Consider the following 21731-nt stretch of genomic DNA (forward strand, 5'->3'; position numbering starts at 1 on the left):
TCAGATATACATATATTAAGCAAGCAAGGAAAATATCAATAACAATAGCACGAAGCATTATGGAATGCAACAATGCAGATATAAAAAAATATTAAAACTTTTTCAAATAATGTATATTGTAAATATGACTTTATATACATGCATATATTAATAAAAAATGTTATTTACGGCTCGCTATTCTTACTCAATAAAAAAAAAGAAATGATGTATCGAATCGAGAAAAAAAAAAGAAAGAAACAAATCAGCCAGATTTATTTCCATATAATTTAAATTTTTAAATTTAAATTCTCTTGATGGCAGCACCGTTCCATTCATAGCTTTTAAATGTAAATGATAAACCACCCCTACTTTAAAAGTTTAAACATTAATAGAACGTTTATCGATTTTTTTGAAAAAATATCAATTGTAGAGTGAAAAACGAGAAATTCATTCGTTTGCAAGATACGTAATTGTTTTCATTCTAACGTATTTCTCTCTCTCTCTCTCTCTCTCTTTCTCTCTCTCTCTCTCTCTCTCTCTCTCTCTCTCTCTCTGTCTCTCTTATCGAGTTTTCTTAATGACACATATATAGACAACTCTATGCGTAGCAGCGATCGATCGGCGTAGTAGCACAATCTCTGAGCGCTACGGGACGTCCAAGCATTCGTAAAGCCTTGTCGCTCGATACAGCAGCGCCATACTTGTCGAGCGAATGCTTGTGTAACAAATACATAAATAATATATTTGACACTTTGCAATATTACAAAGAAGAATGACTTTTAAATATGATATCTTTAATAATATTTCAAAAAAATATTCTATTAGGAAAACAAATGAAAAACTTTTAATCTAATTCGACGGCTTTATAGTTTCATAATCGTCCGCCAATCGATCCGGAATCGTGCGCTCGCAACACCTTTCCCTCTTCCTCTACACCGAAAAAAGCCGCCCGCCACTCGACGCCTCCCCCTCCAGAACTTATATCCAACTAACAATAAGCAGACTACGTCATTGAAGCGAAGCGTCGTTATTGGAGAACCTTGAAAATTTTCTACCTAATACCACTTGCTTTTCTTCCGTGTGTAACTTTTCGCACCCACCTTTCTTTTTTTCTATTTTTCTGTCTGTCTCTCTCTCTCTGTCTCTCTCTCTCTCTCTATCTCTCTCTCTCTGTCTCTCTATCTATCTACCTATCTATCTATTTCTCTCTTTCTATTTTCTATTTTTCTTATCCTATCCATGGAAATAACTATACATATCAATCTTTTGATCTTTCGATGACGCTTGAAGATATATATATATATATATATATATGTATATATATATAATAAAGAAATAGAGAGAGAGAGATAAAGAAAGAGAGAGAAAAAGAATGAGTAGGAGAATGGGAGAGATGGGACAGGGGAAAGAGAAAAAGAAAGAGAAAATAGATAGACAGAGGTACGCGCATAAGAGAGAAAAGGGCGTAACGCGTGTCCGTCCGTTGCAATAAGAAGGTTGTATGTATGTATGTACGTAGAAGCAAATGGTGGGGCAAGGGGGATGCAGTGCTGCCTATCGTAAAACGCGGCAAAAACGAAAGCTAAAGATAGAAGTTGAGCACCGTTTGTACGAGGCTCTAGAAAATTCGTTGTCTCGTATGTGAGAGCTAATAGAGATGAAAATGCGAAACATTGTCCTGAACTCGAAAGAGATATCGATCGGAGCGAAGCAATTTTTTGTAGGCACCAATCGATGCGATCGATCATTAGAAATACAAAGGAAAGGACAACGGAGAGTGGGAGAGTCAAGATCGAACGCTCGATCGGATGGTTCGATCGTAAGCGTGGCGCTCGGTTCGTGTTAACCGAGTAGAAACGGACATTGCCGATTGAGAACCCCTACTCCTTCGTAACGTTTCGTAGGCCCGGAGAGCCGACGAGGAGGAGGCGGAGGTGGCGATGTCCAATGAGACTCGTTGCAAAGAAAGGGAACGCGTACATCAGCAGCGACGTCGCCGTCGTCGTCGTCGTCGTCGCGATTGCTCTCGCGGTCGCGTCTTCGTCGTCGCCGTCAAAGTCGCTTTTATAGTTATTGTTATTGTTATTGTTGATGATCGTGCCGCTGTTGTTGTCTTGCGCCGTCAAATTTCTATACGTCTTAGAAGTTGCGCGCTAACGATCGTCTTCGCGTTTCCTCTAAGGCGAGGCACGAGAGAACAGCAAACGAGGCTAGAGAGTAGTGCCAAACACAACGAGGAAAGCGATCGCTGTGTTACGTACGCGACGTCGTTACGATCGTATGCTGCGCGCGCGTTCTTTCCTGCTGAAGAGAGACAGAAACACAGGCGGTGAGAAAGACAGAAAGAGAGAGAGAAAGAGAGAGATAGAGAAAGAGAGAAAGAAAGATAGTTTGAAGCGGGTGCGAGATCCGACAGCGGATCTCAGTGTGCGTTCGTGCTTGCGTGCGTCGTGTCTTTGCGTGCGTGCGTGAGTTTACAAGGAGACTTGTGATATGTGAAAAGTGCGTGGAAGAAGGCGGAGGAGGCGTGCGAGAGCGCCTTTGGTTTTCTCGGGTCTCGAACAAGGTGTTAAAGAAGAAGAAAAAGAAGAATAAGGAGAAGACGTAAAAAAAAAGGATATTCTGTGCGCGTGTGTCTATGTCTCTCCGGTGTTGTGCTTACCATCGTTGCTGGTGCGCGAATAACGGCGGGTAAGGTTGAAAGTAAAGAGCGACGAGGAGAGAAGAACCATTCGTATATCGTCGTCATCGTCATTGTTGAGTGGTGGTGTTGATCGAACGAACGAGGAAAGGAGTGGAAAAGGACGGGAAGAGACGAGAGAAGGGACGAAAAAGCGGGAAGCGAGATTCTCGGTGTGTGTATCGACGCTTCTCACTCTGTCTACCGGCGGCTCTCTCGCGAGTTGTCCTCTCTCTCTCTCTCTCTCTCTTTCTCTTTCTCTCTCTCTCTCTCTCTCTCTCTCTCTCATATCCCCCTCTCTTTCTTTGACTTTCTTCGAGGATTTCGCGCGAGGACGCGCGCGAGAAAAAGAGAGGGAGATAGAAGAAGAAAACGGCAAAGAACCGAAAATGCGATACGCGAGTTGTGAGGCCGCCTAGCGTAGTAGCGTATCGGCCCTAGCACGGCTACGGGCCCCTCTGTGAAGAGAGTTTTAGCGGCGGAAAAATGGCGTCCGATAACGAAGCCTCTTGCGCGAGTGACCCAAATTTCGCCGTGATCTGCTCCTTCCTCGAGTGTTTCGGCAAATCCTGTGGCATAGTCTATCCGGACATTGCGAGATTACAAGAAATGATCGAAAACACACAGGAAGGTGAGTCAAATTTATGTGTGTGTATTCCTACTATCTTACCACCGCGTTCGTTCGTTTCGTTTCGTCGTTCGTAGTGCGCGTACGTATATGCGCGCGCGCGCGCGCACTCGCGCTCGCTGCTGCTGCTCCTTCTCCTCCTCCTCCTTCTCTTCTTTGAGTCTATGTATATGCTTGTCACATGCGTATGTGTCCGTATAATACGCGCGCTCGCGCATGGTTCATGTAAGAGAACGAATGAACAAGAGAGAGAGAGAGAGAGAGAGAGAGAGAAAGAGGGAGCGAGGAAGGATTGGAGAGGGAGAGAGCGAGACAAAACGAATGGTCTCTACGAGTGGGATGGAAAAGAGGGAAGGGGCAGGGAATAACCGACCCGCCCCCGCCAGACGAAAAGTCTCGCGCGAACTCCATAAGTTTTGTTTTCCTTTTTCATAATTCTCTTTCTTGCTGTCGATGTTAGTAACACGACAAAATTCTTTTTAAAGACGTAGATGGATGTTAGTTCGAAAATTGCCTCTTATGTATTTGACTGCCCACTTCTAATACATTCGTATATGTTTGTATGTATACCTGCGCGCGTATATATGTATGTATGTATATGTATGTATGTATGTATGTATGTGCGTGCGCAATACGCGCGACCTCCCTCTGTTTTCATCCCTCTCCACTGTAACTACAAGGTCTGTGGCTAATCCGTACTATATCGTGAATCTACGACTATTTTCTTCGTTTCTTCATCTCTTTCCCCCTCTCCTCTCTCTCTTTCTCTCATTCCATTTGTAATGTTGGGTGGATCTCTCTGAGGAAAGCGCGCAATTCGTTTTCTTCGTATTCTTTTTTTACTCCGAATCAACGATCTCCTCTCTCTTTTGTATGGGTGGTGCAAAAGACTACCGATTTGACAGATAAACCCTCGGGATCGTTCCGTCGTGTGTTGTTGTTTTGCCCCGTGCTGCCACCTCCCTTCCTTCTTGTCAATCGCAGTTACACGTGATTACGAATTACGGACACATTTCAGCCTGTTCACACAGGCATATATTTTGACGTTTTGATTCTAGATAAATTTCTCAATATTTTGCTCTTTTTTTTGTTTTCTTTATCTTCTTTTTCATATCGTATTTAATAGTTCGTTTTAAGAAAGACATTTTTACAAACGCAATTTTGCGTATTTACTAAATATCACTATTTATTTTCTAAGGAAGTAATAGTTTAGAATATAAACTTAATTTATTTCTTTTATATAAAAAAGTTTTTTTTTATTTTTGATACATTTTTGATTCTATTGTGCTTAATTTTCAGGACTTTCTTTTAATTTTTCTATATATGCATCATATTGTTATTAAAATTATACTGGTTTATCATGCCAATATTATCTTTCTTTCAGTACCTCAACAATTAGTAGATTTACACATCAAATTACTAAGAAAAACACGTAAGACAGTATCTCCTGAGAAATGGGAGCGAGCATTGGTCAAATTTTGTCATACGTATTCGAATCAGGATGGGTGGGAACTTGAACGTTTTGGTTACAAGAAAGCTCGTATTGCTGTTAAATTACGTCTACTTAAGGTACATTGATATTTTCTTTTTATACCATTGCTGTTATTTGTAATGTATATGAATAGTTCTGTTAATTTTATAATCATTATCGTAGGTACTCTTGGAAACACAGTTCGATTTAAATCAAAAGTTTAAAAATGAAGTAAATAAGCTCGCAGCTGATGAGTTACGTGTGGAACCATTAGGGAGGGACAAAACTGGATTAGCCTATTGGTGTCAGCTCGATGAAGAGTGTAATATTAGAGTATACAGGGAGGATTTAGATGAGGAAAATTGGGAACTAGTAGCTAAGTAAGTTTTGTTTATATTTGTTAATATTCTTATCTAATATTATTGTACATTAATATAAATACTTTCCAATATTAGAGATCGGGATGGCGTTGTTAATCTAATAAACACTCTGTCAAATGGTGAAGCTGAATCGATACCAATTAATGAAGATAGTAATAGTTTAGAAATTTCTGAGAAACCTATAATAGACACTGGCCAAATAACTACATCACCCAGTTTGGAAGGAGATGAAGTTATACAAGAAAATGGCACTCATGATAATTTAGAAGAAAAAGATGAACAAAAAGATGATCTTGGAAATGTTGAAGATAATCGAGAACAAAATGATATTATCGCTGATCAAGATAATGCTGAAGTTGAGAATGAAGAGGAGGAAATAGATGAGGAGGAGGAGGAGGAAGAAGAGGAAGAGGAAGAAGAAGAGGAGGAAGAGGAGGAAGAAGAGGATGAAGATGATGATGAAGAAGAAGATGAAGAAGATGAAGATGTAACCAATGATGAAAGTTCCAAACAAAATACCGAGGAAGATGATTCTTTAGAGGTAGCACAAGATCAAGTTACAAAATCAAATGTACAATCTGTAAGTCCTGCAAAAGTGATTAATGGAAATGCTCATATACTAACAGAGAAAATCCATGAAAAGAAAACCTTATCAGAACAAACCATTGTATCATCTCATGCACCTGATTCTAAGCCTTCGGAATCTGTCAAATCTGAAAATTTAACGAAATCGAATATCAATAAAATTACCAATGAAGAATTAGTACCTTTGAAATCAATAGAAACACCTGTGATCACCTCTCCTCTTAAACTTGTAAATATTGCAGATTTGAAACAGGTGCAGGAAGAAAAGAACGCAAATCATATATTGCCTATTAGTACCCCGATACATGTATCTAAAAAGCATAATACTATGGAGGAAACAACAGAATCTGTAATGAAATCTTTAGAAAAATTATCTGGTAAAAATAGCATTTCTTTTACATCTACAGATATTACATCTGGACACAGTAAATTGTCCGTTAAACCAATAGATCAATTAGCTGCAAATCTTGTAAGAATGCAAGCTGAAAAACTTGAAAAGCCAAGTGGTACAAAGTCATTGGAAAAAATAGCAGAGAATCTAGCAAGATCTGGGGGTATGCTTAATTCTACAATCAATGGAGATGATGACAGATTACCACAAGATTTTTGTCCAAGAAGTCAACCTGAGAAACCTTCTATACTTCGAGGACATAGAGGTATGGACTTATCTACATCACCTCGTGGTTGGGAAAGTATGAATGAACAAAGTAGTCCTATGGATTTTTCGGGAATTGATCTTTCTAGTCGAAAATTCACCAAAAGTATGGATTTATCTACACCTGGATACAGATCTCAAAATTTTCAACACAGAGAAATGGATTTGAGTACCAAAAAATCAAGCAAACCGGATGTGCAAAATCTATCCTATGATGCTAGAGCAGTAATGATGCGTAATCATGCTATGGTAGCAGATTTAAGTAAACGACAAATGCCGTTTACAGCCTATGAAATGTCTGCTGCTGCATATCACACCTCTGCTAGATTACCTCCTAAAGAAGAGCATAGATTACCAAGCTATGCGTTACTGCCAGATCCGAGTAAAATAACAGCTTTACGAATGGGTCCAACTTCTATAAAAAGGCCATTAGAGGGGGATGATGCGCAGTCTGATATTTTAAAAAGAATAAGGGCAGATGTAATACCTATTAGAGGATCCATTGATAAAAGAACAATGCTCAATAGTAGTTGGAGAGAAGAAACAAGTGAAGCAATTGAAGAACCACTAATGATGGTTCAAGGTGAAGGATCTGGTAGTGATTGTGATGCTGTCAATCCTGGGATTGGTGAACCTGTAGAAGAACCTGTTATGTTTTTCTATGGCGAAGGTTCTGGAGTTGAATGTGAAACAGGTAATCCTGGTGATGACACGTCAACTGATAATAAAGAAAGCAACCAATCAAAAAGTGAAGCTGACTCGGCGACTGCTACTTTATCTTCAAGTGAAATCTTAAATGAAGAAAATCTTATAAAGGAAGTTTCAACTGCTTCTATGGAAACAAACAAAAACTCTGTAAGATTAAATAGGAATTATTCCCAATCTACTGTTGATATTAATGACAGTCAAATAGTAGGCTCTACACAAGAAAAGCCAAAATTTAAACCAACTCTGGGCGTTCAAATAATTCCAAAAAGTACAAGTGGTTCTGTTAAACGATTATCGAGGTGGGATGTAGGTAAACCTGCAGAAAAAACAGAGTGTGACAGTAGTATCATATCAAATGAAGAAGACATATCACAGAAGGAACAGTATTTTCCCAAAGAAGGCACTAGCGATCAGAAATGTAGCAATAAAGATGAAAACACTTTACAGACAAGCGAAGATTTACCTTTGTCAAAAGTTGGTTTTGAATGCCTTTCTAGCACAGATAACTTAAATGAGAAAATGAATGCAAATTCTTTCAATGAAGTTAGTACGCTAGATCAAAATAGTATAGAATCTAACATTACTGATACAGATACAATTGATAGTAATTCAAAAAAATCTAAAGAGAATTCTAAATTATTGGAAACCATACAATGTGATTCCTCTATATCTTCATGTCAGGCAGATACGTCAGAAGGTTTTGAGTCTAGTACAAATACCATGCTTGTACCCTATTCATTAAGTGGTGAAAAAGTCTCTACAAATGTGTCAGATTCAACTAACATAGTTACACAAAAGTCCGAATTTTTACATAAGATAGATAACGAGTGTAAACCAAAATCTGCATCACCACCAAGATTTTTTTTTGGACCAAATTGCATTTCATATACTTCAAAGTCTGTAGATTTGGAAACTCAATCGGATCAAATTGTCACAACATCAATTCAATGTAAATCTGACACGTTACAGTATGAATGTGTTTCATCTTCCAAACCTTCGGAAGATACACTTTTATCATATAAATCAGAAGAATTTGATGTTACTCAAACAAATAATAATTCATTAAAAGCAAGTTCGTTTGATTCTCATAATATATATTGTACAAATGATAAAAGGGAAAAACTGGAGGGTTCAAGTCATACATGGAACTCAAATGAAGAAAATGTCAACAATGCCATTGATGTACCAAGAACAACTACTCAAATAGATGAAGATTTACAATCGAACACTGTACAAGAATCTGCTTATGCTAATAACAAAGAATCAGAAGAAAGTATTGTAAAAGTTGAAAAATCTGAGGATACAGACGTTATTTCACAGTCTTTTATTACTAATAATATAAATATTACATTAAATACAACAGAATCATTAACAGATAGTTCTGATCTTCAGCATAAAAAGAAAATTATAAATGATAATGATATAAAAATTAAGCATATGACACAACACAGTGAAAACACTATAACTGATCAATTGAGATTTATAGATGATAGATCTTATCAATCAACAAATGCTGAAAAGGATGTCAACCTTAATATATCAGACAACATACAAGAACACGTAGAACCACTCAGTACTTACTCTGAGAATGAAGCTGAACATAAATCTTCCAAAGAAGAAATGTCTCATCAGGTTATGGAAAAAACAGAATCTGAATTAATAACAGATGTAACAACTGAGCATACAATGTGTATGTCACCATCTAATAAAGATCAGAATCAAGATGTACAAATGGAATCTAAAAATGTACAGGAATGTGCATGTGAGGATAAAACTAATAATATAGAATCTACGGATTTAATTTCATCTCCAAATTTCCAAGAAGTACATAGTTCTGCTGGAATACAAGAAATAGATCATGTTTCTGATGAATTTCAAGCTCTTAAAAAAGACGAGGTAGATTTAGGTAGAGAAAGTTACGATAAACACAGTGATAAAAACGATAATTTATCTGAATTTGATACACAAGAGGAGCAATCAATGGATACTGATACTGAAAAAATGAAAGGACAATTTAGTTCGGATGCTGATTCAATGTCAGTCAATTATGATAAAAATAGTGAAAGAAATGATACATTGTCAGATTTAGGAGTACAAGATGAAGGTTCAGGAGATTCAGAAGAAATTAAAGAAAAACACTTAACCAATTCTTTTGTCAAAACTAATGCTTCTGAAGATATTCCTGAATCTGACCTTGTTGATAATGCAACTGTTAGCAGTTCTGCATGCATGCAAGAATATAATAAAGAATCATTCGCTTCTGTTATAAGTAGTTCGAACGATGCATCCGTTCAAAATATATTTTTGCAAGACAATACTAACATACCAATAGTATCCCAACAAATTGATAATCCATTTTCAGCTAAAACAAGTAATAGTGCATTTAATGTATTAGCACCGATAGTATCTAATATTTCTATTATGAAATCTGCAGAAACAAGTAATATACCATCATTAAAAGAAAATTATTCATCTAGTATTGATCAAAATGTGAATGAATATGCTGATGATGTATCAGAAAATCCAAGTTCTTGTATTGATCAAGATTCAAATGAAGATATGATAATTGATGATAGAATGTCAGAATCTAATGAATCCTCAAAGGAGGTGGAGGAAACTTCATCGAATGGTGAAAAATTAGTAACACCACCTGATAATGAAAAATCAACAGTTTACAATGAAAATTTGTTGAATGATCAAAATACAAGAAAGGAAGATAATTTTTCTATGCAAAAGGATTTATCTCCTATCACAGAAAATCAGACAAGTGCACTAAATACTTCTACAGCAAATAATAAGGAAAGTAATTCCCCTATTATTGTAGAAATTGTTGAACAAAAAGATTCAAGTAGTAAAACAAATGATAAAGAAAGTGATAATGTACAAATAACTGAAACATATACAGAGAAATCTGAAACGGCCATAAGTAATAGTAGTTATGAAAATACAGATTTAAAATTAAAAGAAGATATGGATAATACTGAAAAACAAAATGTTGTACAAAATGCAATAAATTTAATCTCAAAGGAATCTGAACAAAATTCAGTTAATAAACAATCTTTAGTGGCAAATTATGATAGTAATGATTCTAATGATGATGGTAGTGATGATGTTTTTGAAGCAGACACATTAGAAGAATATGAATCTACAGATATTCCTAACTGTTCTGTAGAAGAACATCCAGTAAGTGATAACAAAATTACAAAAAGCCCAAACATTGAACAGGAACGTATAAATGACAAAAATTATACATTATTTGACGAGCCGCAACAATTTGTACAGAATAAAGAAGAGTTAGAATCAAATTTACAAGTTGAAACTGATAAGGTTTCTACTAAAAATGAAGTAGAGAATAAGAAGGAAACGTGTAATGCTAATACAGAAAAAGTAAATGATATTTTCAACAAAAGAAATACTGAAGTAAGTAGTGATGATATTAAATGCAGTGACATAAGTAAAAATGAACAAGCAATCAGTACATTGAGTAAAGATGAATATGGGGAGGATATAGAATTACATAATACATCTTCTCTTGATAGTTCTAGCAAGCTAAATAATACTACATCAACGATACTGTCATCATCATCAGATCATTCTCACTTACAAACATTTGTAAATGAAAAAACTCAAGTAGATGTTCAAATTACTTCTAATCAAATTGTCAAAGAATATGTGAACAATACTCAGAACAATAAAAGCATTTTAGATGAAACCACGATAATAAAATTACAAAATGAAAATAAGGCTTCTACTCAGTCAGTGAAAGATATAGATAACTTTGTGTTTGAAAAGTTAGATAGTAATAAAAATACAGACAATACAGAACATACTGCTAATTTAATACAAGTTCAAAAAAATAGTGGATCAGGTGACATTGATGATCAATCAACAAATATATTGGATCATTCTGTAAGTGTTACGGATCAACAAGTTATAGAAAAGATAAACGATAAAGATAAAATTGCTAAAAGCAAAGAAATGATACTGCAGGTTGCAGAAGTATTACCAAAATCGCAACAGTATCAGGGATTAAAAACTGATTATCTAGAAAATGAAAATGAACAAAATAAGCTTGAAACAAAAGAGCATAACTACATTGATAATTCTGTAAATGAAACTACTACAGCTGAAATAATTAATCAGTCTGTATCAAATACTTCTACAATTAAATTAGACAATGATATACAACAAGCATCACAAAGTTATGAAACTCATTCATTAATAGTAGAATTGAAAGACAGTAATCTTTCTGATAATATGAATCATACAAATTCCATTGCTAATAAGCCAACTGTCTCTTATGATATAAGCGATGATAAAAGTAAACAGACTGATTTTATTAATATTTCCAATACAAATAAGGATAATATTTATACCAAACCTGTACTCAATATACAAAATACCATAGCAACTTGCACTGGACAGGAAGAAATATTTGAAAAAAAAGAAGTATTAGGAATTATAAGAAGTGATTTTAAGAAAGAAGGTAATAAAAGAGCAAGTGATAACTCAGAAGTTGAAGACGTTCCACCGTTAAAATCTAAACCGCCTTATATAAAACCTTTTGTAGAAACTTTATCTACTGACATAAAGTATAATTCGCAATTGGAAACAAAGATGGAAACTATAATTGAAAAGAAAGAATTGAAACTTGAAGGCAACATACTTAACAAAGTAAATGATTCCTTAACAATACCACCTATTGCAGATACATACAATGTAGTTATGAGTAATATTGAAGCTGGAGACAATTTTAAAAATGATGTTTTACCAAAAGATAATTTAGATTTGAAGAATAAAAAGGATCTTTCAGAAATTCAAAATGTTGAGGTAAAAACAGTTACAGCATCATCAGATGATTCTATAGGAGCTGATCATGAAAATGTGTTTGATGCACCATCAGAAGAGCCTGATCCACTAGCATGTACTGAAGATGATGCATTAAAAGGTTTAAATATAAACATTGGTGAAGAAGGTGCTAATGCAAAAATAGGTATTCGTGTTAAATCGGTTTCTGAACTCGTATACGAAGGTTGGAAATTGGATGGTACAGAAACTACAAAAGTTTCACGAAAACGACGTAATAGCGCACAAGATTCGAATTCCGAAGATTTAGGAGAAAAACAAGAAGAAGAAGAAGAAATGATGGGTGGTAAAAGAATAAAATTACGTGCAAAACGTATACCAGATAAACAATTGCGCAAATCAGTCGAAGAGAGTCGCGTTGTAACTATAAGTTCAGAGGATGAGGCTGTGAAATGTAAAATAGCAGAAGATAATAAAGATGGTAGTGATGATCCTACAATTATGCGTTCTGTTCCAATGGGACGTAAAAATAGGGGACGCCCAAAAGGCAGGAGACGACGTTGCAGAGGCGGTGGACGTTCACGTCCAAAACATTCAGGAGTCAGTATAAATCAAACCTCGGAAGAATCTCCTAACGTGCATCTTGAGGGAACACCTACCAATGCTTCTTCATTGGAGACAACACCATCTTCATCTCAAAAAAAGAGAAAGAAAAGTAAGTTCAAAAACATTTGCAATTTAAAATTATCGTCTAAATTATATTAATGTTTAATATGTATTATACATATTAATTAATAATATTTATATGAAAAATTACTATCCCAAAATGTGATCATAAGCATTTAAATATAAAGGTAATTAAATTAAATAATTAAATAAGAATAAATATTTATAGAATTTCTTTTTATTTACAGGAAAAATGGTTTTGGGTTTAGAAATAGGAAGAGATATTGCACCTGAACAACAAGAAGGTGTATTACAAGGTGAAACACCTGTTAGGCAATCAAGAAGAATTGCCCAATTAAAGATTAAAGAAGCAGCAGATAGAAGGAGAATTGAAGAAGAAGCATTAACTGAAGTAAAAGAGAAAAAGGAAACTACGGATAAGAAAAAACGAAGAAAAAAAGTATATGTTTAATAATTAAATAAATATAAATTGCGTGGAAAAGCGTTTATTTAATTAATTCTTTTTTCTTTCTTTCTTTTTTTTTTTTTTTTTTTTTTTTTTTTTTTTTTTTATTTTTTGTAATTATTGTGTATTATATGTATTTTACAGAACGAAAGTGAAGAAGAAGTTACAATGAAAGAAATTGATAAAGATATAAAATCTAAACGAAAACGAAAAAAGCGAAAAAAGAAGAAAATGCTTGCAAAATTTAATGAAGCCAATCCATGGCAAAGTTCGTCTGGTTCCAGTAGTGATGATCTTGATAATGAAGATGAGGATGAAGAAGAAGAAATAGAAACTGAAGGATCTTTACTTTTTAAAAGTGATCACGAATTTTCTCCCGAAAGTGATCTTGAGAAGGATCAAGAATCTGAGCCATTAAGAAGAGCTAGAACTGCTCAAAAAGGTAATAAATGCAATGTGAATTTTAGTAGATAAGATAAGATAGAATCTAAAAACAATTTTGCTACAACATCAAAATTAAATGATCTCAAATATAAATTATGCAAATTTCACATTTTCATAGGTCAAAGTGATGTTGAAGAAGCAGATGATGAATATGCTTGTCAAAAATGTGGCAAGGCTGATCATCCCGAATGGATTCTCTTATGTGATTCTTGTGATAAAGGATGGCATTGTTCTTGTTTGAGGCCTGCACTCATGCTGATACCAGAAGGTGATTGGTTCTGTCCACCGTGTCAACATGTAAGTTATTCCTCCTGAAAGATTTAAATAAAAATTATTAAGCAAATTTGTATGTACAAAACAGTATTAATTTTACCATATTATTTAACAGAATATATTGGTATCTAAATTACGTGAAAGTTTAAAAACATACGATCAAGTGACGAAACGTCATGAAAACGAAGTATTAAGAAAAAAGAGGCTGGCCTTTGTTGGTATAAGCTTAGATAATGTTTTACATAAAAATGAGACGCAACGCCTTCAAAAGGATTTAAAAGAGTCAAGTCAAGAATCTGAAAATGGTAAATTTAATAAGATATTTGTTATATATTAAATATTTATATTACATTATAATAATTTTATTTCTATTCTGTTTAAAGATTCTTCATCTGAGCAATCATCATCGGCTTCAAGTTCGGAAACGTCAAGCAGCGAAGAAAGTGAACCTGTGTATCAATTACGAGAAAGACGCTGTGCAAATACTTATAAGTTCAATGAATACGATGATATGATCAATGCTGCGATTCAAGATGAAGTAGAAGCTGTTCAAGGTGCTGGTAATCAAGGAAGAGGTAAAGACATTGCAACGATAGTTAATGCAGAAAAGGAGGAGGCACAGGTTTGTATTTCAAAGCACAACAATATTTAATGTAACGTATAAGATGTAAATTATATCTTTTAACTCTGGACTTTTCTATAAAAAGCTTCATCAACAAGTTGAAGGACTGCAGATGAAGGGCGTAGATGAAGATAAAAACGATTTAGAACAAAAATCTGAAAGAGAGAGCGACGAAGAATATAAAGTAGAAAAGGAAGAAGTCGATGAAGATGAAGAGGAACGGAAAAGAGTTACTAAACGTTTATTAGCACGAAGAAAACATCGTAAATTGAATAGCTTGGATATAAGTAGTGAGGATGATCCAGAAAGCGACGAAGATTTTAAAGGAACTAGTTCGGATGACGAAGAAGATTTTGATGATCATATGACGTCATCAGATGAAAGTAGTTTCACCGATTCTAGGCGTCGTAGAAAGGGAGATTCGCGTCCAGTTAGAAGGTCTACTAGAGCCAGAATAACAACTACTTATGATCCAGATTTCAGTAAGTTTAGAATAGTAAATATGTAGTATAATGTACTAACCCTTCGAAATTTTCTTTCCAAGGGGATAAGAAGTAGATGTTTTTCCAGGCGCATTCATGTTTGCGTTAATATTTTGCGACTTCTGATTATATATAATCATGCATACGATTCGTATGACTTTTTTTTTATAGTTAATGACGATAGTGAAGAGAGCGATCGCCCAAAAAGGAAAAAGTCTCGATCCATGTGGGAAAATTCGGATAGCGAAGATAGTGATAATTCTTGGAGACAAAGAAAGAAAAAGTAAATTTTTTCAATGTAAAATAATATACACGATATTATATTAAATATATACAATATTACATTAAATTCGTGTAATGTTTATAGGAGTAGAACTATACCAACTTCAAGATATAGGACAACTTCAAAAGTGAAAAGTAAAAAGAAGAAAAGGAGGAAACGTATAATAGAGTCAGATAACCAAAGTGATAACGAGGAGGAAGATGAGCCAAGAAGCAATGATCAGGATGCGTCTGAAAATATGAATGCCGTTATTCAGGAAGGTGAAGAAGCGACACCTGCTAAAAATGAAAATGAAAATGAAGAGAATATTGTTAATCTTGAAAATATTGAAAATACTGAAAATACGCACAATACTGATGAAATGAAAACAGAGATAATGGAGAACGCCGTTGCAAATACAGATTCATTGGTTCCTCCGCAACTTGATGAAATTGCAGCCCAAAAAAGGAAAAAAGTAAATAAAATAATTTATAAAATAAATTTATTCTAATTATATATATTTATATATATATTATGATATAATATAAAATACTCATCTATTAGTATTTAATATCTACTTTAATACACTATACCATAATATACTATAGTATAGTATAGTATATAATAAATTATTATGATAATAATATAAATACTTTATAGGAAAGTACACCCAAACAGAAAAAGGCTCCATCTATTAGACGAAAGGTGATTTTACTTGTATATTACTTTCAAAGGTTGTCCTTTTTTTATTTGGCTTATTTTTGTTTTTCTTATTTATAGATTGTATATGGTGGCTTACCAGATGATAATTATAAACAAGAGGAAGAAGAAATATTAGATAGACGTAGTCGTAGACGAGGCCGTAAAATCAATTATCAGGAAGCAACAGCAACGGATAGCGAAGAGGTATTCATTTTTAATATATTTTGAAATTTGTTCATATTTATAATGAATTGTATTTGACCATTGATCTTTGAAGCATTTTAGATCGAAAATGAGTCAATGAATAATTATGAACTCTTATATAAATAATTTCGTGTTTTTCCTTCCTACAGGAATTAAAAAAAGCTATAAGAAAAACTGTGGAAAGTGAAGACGAATTTGTCGTTAACGAAACAGATGACGTAAATGAAGATGCTGAAAAAGATTCTGATTCAGGTAGATCTTTTTATTTACTTTTTTTTATGATATTATTCAAATCAATATTATAGTAATATAAAATACATTTGTACAATAGATATTTATACTCCTAAAAAAGAAGCAACCAAATTCAAAAATAAATCGCCAAAAAGTAAAAAACCGAGAAAAAGTAAAAGTCCTGCGGCAAAGCGCAAAACTATGGTCGATGGAGTTCCGAAACCGAGAAAGAAGCCTGGACCGAAACCTGGAAGCAAAAATAAAGCTCGAAAACAAAAACTATTGATGGGTTCGGTAATAAGATCGACAGATGGTCAGCATCTAGATGATAAAGACGTTCTATCTCATACAATGGATAATCCAATGGGAGAATTAACGTCGAAAATCGACGAAGGTCTTCCGGATAATGTCGGATTGACAGGTACAACGATGTCAGTAGCTAGTTCTTTTACTGGAGATGTACCAGAAGGTTCATTGGGTGGTCTTGGCCCTGGAGAATTGGCAGATCTAGATGATGAACAATTGGAACAAATAATGATGGAAGATGAAGAATATGGTAGACGACAATTGGAATTGGCGGCTATCGAGATAGCGAAAAAAAAGAAGAAGGAAGAGCGAGAAGCAAAAAAATTAGAAAAGGCACGGTTAAAAGCGTTAGAAATTCTGGCTGCTGAAAGGCAGAGAGATCCGAACGCTCCCGAAGGAACCGATGGTGAAGTACCTAAGAAAAAGAAACGGGGTCGTCGTAGCAAAGCCGAAATAATTGCCGAGCAGATGAGAAGAGGCGGGGCTCCGGCTTTGGGTTCTCCTGGATTAGCAAACACGAGTCCAGGTGTTATGGCAGCCAATAGCAGTAACATGATTGGATTGGATGTAACGAGTAACGTATCACCTAATATAAATCCTAACTTACCCACAGTCATCACGCCTGAGGCCGACAGGACACCAGAAGGGCATATTCCAATGATGACAGGACCAGATGGGCAGCTCTTCAATCCCGACGGAACGCCGATGAAGCCAAAGAGGAGAGGTCGTGGCAAGGGTAAGAAAACTCTTGCTCTCGAAGCTGCCAGGGCCGCGGAAGCAGCAGCAAAAGCCGCGGCTGAAGCTGGTTTGCTCGGCATGGGCACGGATTCGAATCCAGAAGTTAAATCGAGCGATATCCCAAACGTACTTCCCACTCCAGGTAGCAGTACTTCCGGCTCGGCACCGTCCACACCACCAGCGAGCGGCGTACCTACGCAGTTGCCACCTTCGACGCAAGCGAACGCGCAGTCTGTCTATTCGTCTCTTCCGCCCGGTCAACAGTCTTCCGTGATCACGAGGATGCTCCAGTCACAACCGGTGTCGTCAAATAATCCGCAGTCGTTCACAGCAGCGGCTGCTGCGATGGGTCATAAATATTTCGGTGCTCCCAATACAACTGGACAGATGATGACAGGTCCACGAACCGGTTATGAGATGCAGCCACGCGGTAGGATACCTTCGCCATACAGACAGCCAGGACAATCTTCCATGCCACCTCATTTTGCGGCCGTAAGATCTGGCACACCTCCAATGAGAATGAGAGTTCCAGGGCCGCAAATGTATCATACGCCTCACCATCCTATGGATCCCTCTCCGTCGGGTGGTGGTCCTATATCCATAAGTAGTCGAGACCGAAGTTCTCCTTTGGCACCGGGTCCTCCACCCATGATACCACCTGCGGCCGGTAGTCCATTAGCTAAAGGTGGACCAACGCCACCTCCGCCTCCACCTCCTTACGTTAGAGGCGGTCCACCGATCTCCAGGTTTACCGATAATCCTATGGGACCGAGGCATCAGATGCCACCATTTACGAACGCCTCGCCGGTTAACCATGCGATGCAACAACCTTCTCCACCTCCAAATAGACCACCAGGAAATTTCTCGCCGTATCATCCACCTCCGCCACCCAATTATCACTACGGTGCCTACCCTCCTCCCCCGCCTATGTCTACGGCGGATGATGCAGCTGCTTATCAAGGCTCGCCCTATCCTACGGAACATTTTTCGTCTCCCGCGGATAATCAGCCGCAGATTCAAGCGCCTCCGCAACCGCAACCTCCGCAATCTCAACCACCCCAGCAACAACAGCAACCACAAACGCACCCTAATGACCCGGCTGCTGTAGCAAATAAACAATACGATGAGGAGGGTACTGGGGAGTTTGGCGGTTTGGTATCTTATTTCAGTAGCCAGAGGGAGGACGATTTGGATTCGTAGCATGAGTGAAATCTTGGCCAACCCTAAAGCGTTTTTTTAATATGAATCCTCTGTACATAATGTACATTTGGATTCTCCTTCTTAAAGTGATCGTGACTCTTGCTTAGGAAGAAGAGTCTCGAGAGAGACACTGGTTTCTGGTATCCTATTGATATATTTTAGCCCGTAGATACCATCGTACTAATCAACCCTTATCTTACGGTCCTTGTTCCTGAAACTTCGAAGAAATGACAGACACAGCTTAAATTTTTTATTTGTTTTTGCCTTTGGTTACTTGCTAAACGAAGCAGATCTATCTGTTTAATCGATATGATACTTTTCTCTAATATATTTGATTTTAGCGTATTCACTCGAAATATAATATCGTGTGATGTAAAAATATTGATATATAGCGACAAGATCAAAAATTGCAATAATGATCAAAACAAGGAATATACAATACGCGGAAGATTTTGGAATTATTTTGATTAAAATATATCATTATAAATCTGCTTCATTTGGCACGTAAAAATGAAACTTCTGTGTCTGTTTATGATAGACGTTCGAAGGGAAATAATTTCAACTATTTTCATTTGAACGTCATCTGATTCGTCGTACGAATTGTATCAAGATAAGGGTCGATCGTGTGATGAAATTCGTATTATATGATTCTTAAACTTGTAGTTACGGGTTAAACGTAGTTGTATCATATTTGATACATCAAGATGCTCGAAAATGAATTGATGGAAGTATTTACATAATGTAACGATATAATACTGTCTAGTGTTGTTTTATACGCGTACGTTAACGTCTAAAGTATATAAGGATATGTAATATAAAAGTTAGAATCGTCTTCCTCTTGGGCCTCTTCGGCAAGTAGTCACTACAGAAAAAAAAAGAAAAGAAAATAACAAAAATCTTTGGATTTTGGATCTGATATATAAAAGAAGCTGTAGAAACAAAATTGAGGTTGGTCAAGTGTAAAGTTTGAGAAGTCCAAATCGTCAACAATGGAGCCTATTTTTTAAGGATTGTAAGCTTTTTGTAATTAGTTTCAGTTCGATTGAATTAATATAAAAGGCAAGCGACCATACTTTTGTTCAACGTTGAATGTGTTATTAAAGATTCGAGAAGAAGACGAATCTGATTAGAATTTTAACCTTTTTCCGTTCGTTTTCGAACCCATTTCTTCTAATCAGGCGCGTCTTCTTTCGATGAACGCATTCCTCGTTGAACGAACGTCGATCTTATTAAGGACAAGAAGAAGAAGAAAAAAAACAAAGTTATTGACAAATTCGCGCCGTTGTTACGTGTACATATGTAAATACCGTAAGTTCTTTAGATTATATATTACGTGTATCATATTACATAGTCAAACAAAATACTATAAAGTGAATTAGTGCAAAGGGCACAAATTGTAATATTTAAATTAATTAGAAAAGAAAAGGAATGACATCTGATTACTATAAATTAACAAATGGTGTGAAGACTATTACTATAATTATTTATAAAGAAAGATTAAGGATTTATGATAGGGTTTAGTATATTGTATTTTACAAATTTTACTTGATAATTATATGATTAAATCATTAAATATAGTTATATATTAGAGAACAGGAGGCTGCTGAACGCGCTCTACGAAAAGTGAGAAAACTATGATTATAAAGCGATATTCATATAACACACACACATATACTAGCGATATTAATATAATCGGCAAAGTTAAGAGAAGGGATATGTGGCGTAACAGAAATTTTATTATAATCTTGCGTGCAATGAACTACATGGTAATATGTACGTATATGTATAATTCAAGAAAATTTAAGCACGTGCAACCATAATGGGACTCTTTTTGTTCCTTAAAAAAAAATTAATCGAGCATGAATTATTAAGAATATTCGTTATTATTATATAAAATGGATATGTAGAGGATAATAAAAGATAATTACGGATGAGAGAGAGAGAGAGAGAGAGAGAAAGAATATCGAAATATATTCGTGAATGAATGTAAAAGATTGCTATTGTTTCAACGAGTGAAACAAAGGAAAGCGATCGTTTAGGTGTTCTTCTTGTAAATCGTAAATCAAGTCAGATAGAATCTGCCATAATTAATATTCTCTATCAAGAGGAAGGCCTAAACGAAATTTGGTCAGTAGGTAGTGTTTACTGAACAGATACAGTCGTTTAAAGAGAAGGTCGTTTTTTTAAACGCAATTTATTTTATATTATTATTATTTGATTTCGTCCAGCCTCCTGCTCTTTAATGCAATGGCATGTCTTCAATGACATTGCACTTGCAAAAACCATGTATCTGTTTAGTTATCACACATACGTGCATACCTAATATAAATAGAAGCTATATAAACAAAAAAGATATTACATTATCTTAGAATTAGCTGCTTGGGATAGTTTCCTTTTACTTCGAGAAAACATTTTAACGACAAAATGTAATTAAACGTTTATACACATGTGCACATCGTATAACGTAGTGGAGGATGTTTTACTACCGCTCAGTTGATTATTTTTTACACCTACACGTATTTTTCGGTTTTATGCAGTTTAATAATACGATCTATTGTCTTCTTTTAGAACACAACATGTCTTTGGACCATTCGTTCTTAGGGTGCGCTTCAAGGAAAAATATCACATACATACATACGTATATGCCTGAACTTATTCACATAATTTACGTCGTCATCATTGTCGCGTTTATAAAGCGAAATTTTTTCAAGTAAATCTCAATTGTCCTGTCCTTCATCGAGAAGCGGTACCTCGATTATATATACATACATGATTATGACTATTAAGTTCTATATAGATCCATATTCCGATGTCTTACCTTTTCCGAGGTGGAAAGAAAAGATGTATCTAATACGAATATTATAATACATATTGCTAATAGTCGAAACGTATTTGCATTTAGTGAGATATTTAATATTTCGTGTACGTTGTGATACTGAGACGCAACGTCGGAGAGAGATACCCGATTGTGTAGTCGTCTTTTATCTGAATAATTCAAATCGCGCGTAGATTTATTCGCATTTAAATAGTACGTGTTTCCTTGAAACGTAAACCGAAGAAAAAAAGTGTCTTGCTAAGACGATAGGAAATGTGGTGCAGTTTAGCTTTTGTTTTGATAAGGGTCTAGACCAAACGCTATTATTATATTACATGTTGTAGCCTAAATGCAAACATTTTGTAATAAAATTCAATATATTGAAATAACATTGTAGACTTGAATCAATCTTTGTCTCTTTCTTTTTT

General features: G+C 35.5%; 1 protein-coding gene across 5 annotated transcripts; it reads left to right on the forward strand.

Annotated features, from left to right (window-relative positions):
* Positions 1-1909: 1909 nt before the first annotated feature.
* LOC124948435 lies at positions 1910-21689 on the forward strand. Of its 5 annotated transcripts, XM_047492045.1 has the most exons (18): positions 1910-3290; positions 4672-4856; positions 4942-5138; positions 5214-12607; positions 12807-13018; positions 13169-13466; positions 13587-13765; positions 13857-14046; positions 14125-14363; positions 14449-14845; positions 15017-15128; positions 15213-15582; positions 15768-15812; positions 15888-16013; positions 16163-16265; positions 16345-17076; positions 17164-17286; positions 17431-21689. In XM_047492045.1, the coding sequence occupies exons 1-18, from the start codon at positions 3146-3148 to the stop codon at positions 18486-18488; spliced, it is 12105 nt and encodes a 4034-aa protein (XP_047348001.1). In that variant the 5' UTR covers positions 1910-3145; the 3' UTR covers positions 18489-21689. The 5 variants fall into 5 exon arrangements, with proteins under 5 accessions (XP_047348001.1, XP_047348000.1, XP_047347998.1 ...); XM_047492044.1 differs by having other exon boundaries at positions 16345-17286; XM_047492042.1 differs by having other exon boundaries at positions 17164-21689.
* The last annotated feature ends 42 nt before the right edge of the window (positions 21690-21731 follow it).

This window comes from Vespa velutina, chromosome 4 (assembly GCF_912470025.1).
Source record: "Vespa velutina chromosome 4, iVesVel2.1, whole genome shotgun sequence".
NCBI lineage: Eukaryota > Metazoa > Arthropoda > Insecta > Hymenoptera > Vespidae > Vespa > Vespa velutina.

Excerpts from the sequence above, each read along its gene's own strand:
- LOC124948435 (XM_047492040.1), top strand. The coding sequence starts at position 3,146 with ATGGCGTCCGATAACGAAGCCTCTTGCGCGAGTGACCCAAATTTCGCC. Across the intron at positions 5,139-5,213 it reads AATTGGGAACTAGTAGCTAA|AGATCGGGATGGCGTTGTTA; the intron begins GTAAGTTTTGTT and ends TTCCAATATTAG. Across the intron at positions 12,608-12,806 it reads TCAAAAAAAGAGAAAGAAAA|GAAAAATGGTTTTGGGTTTA; the intron begins GTAAGTTCAAAA and ends TTTTATTTACAG.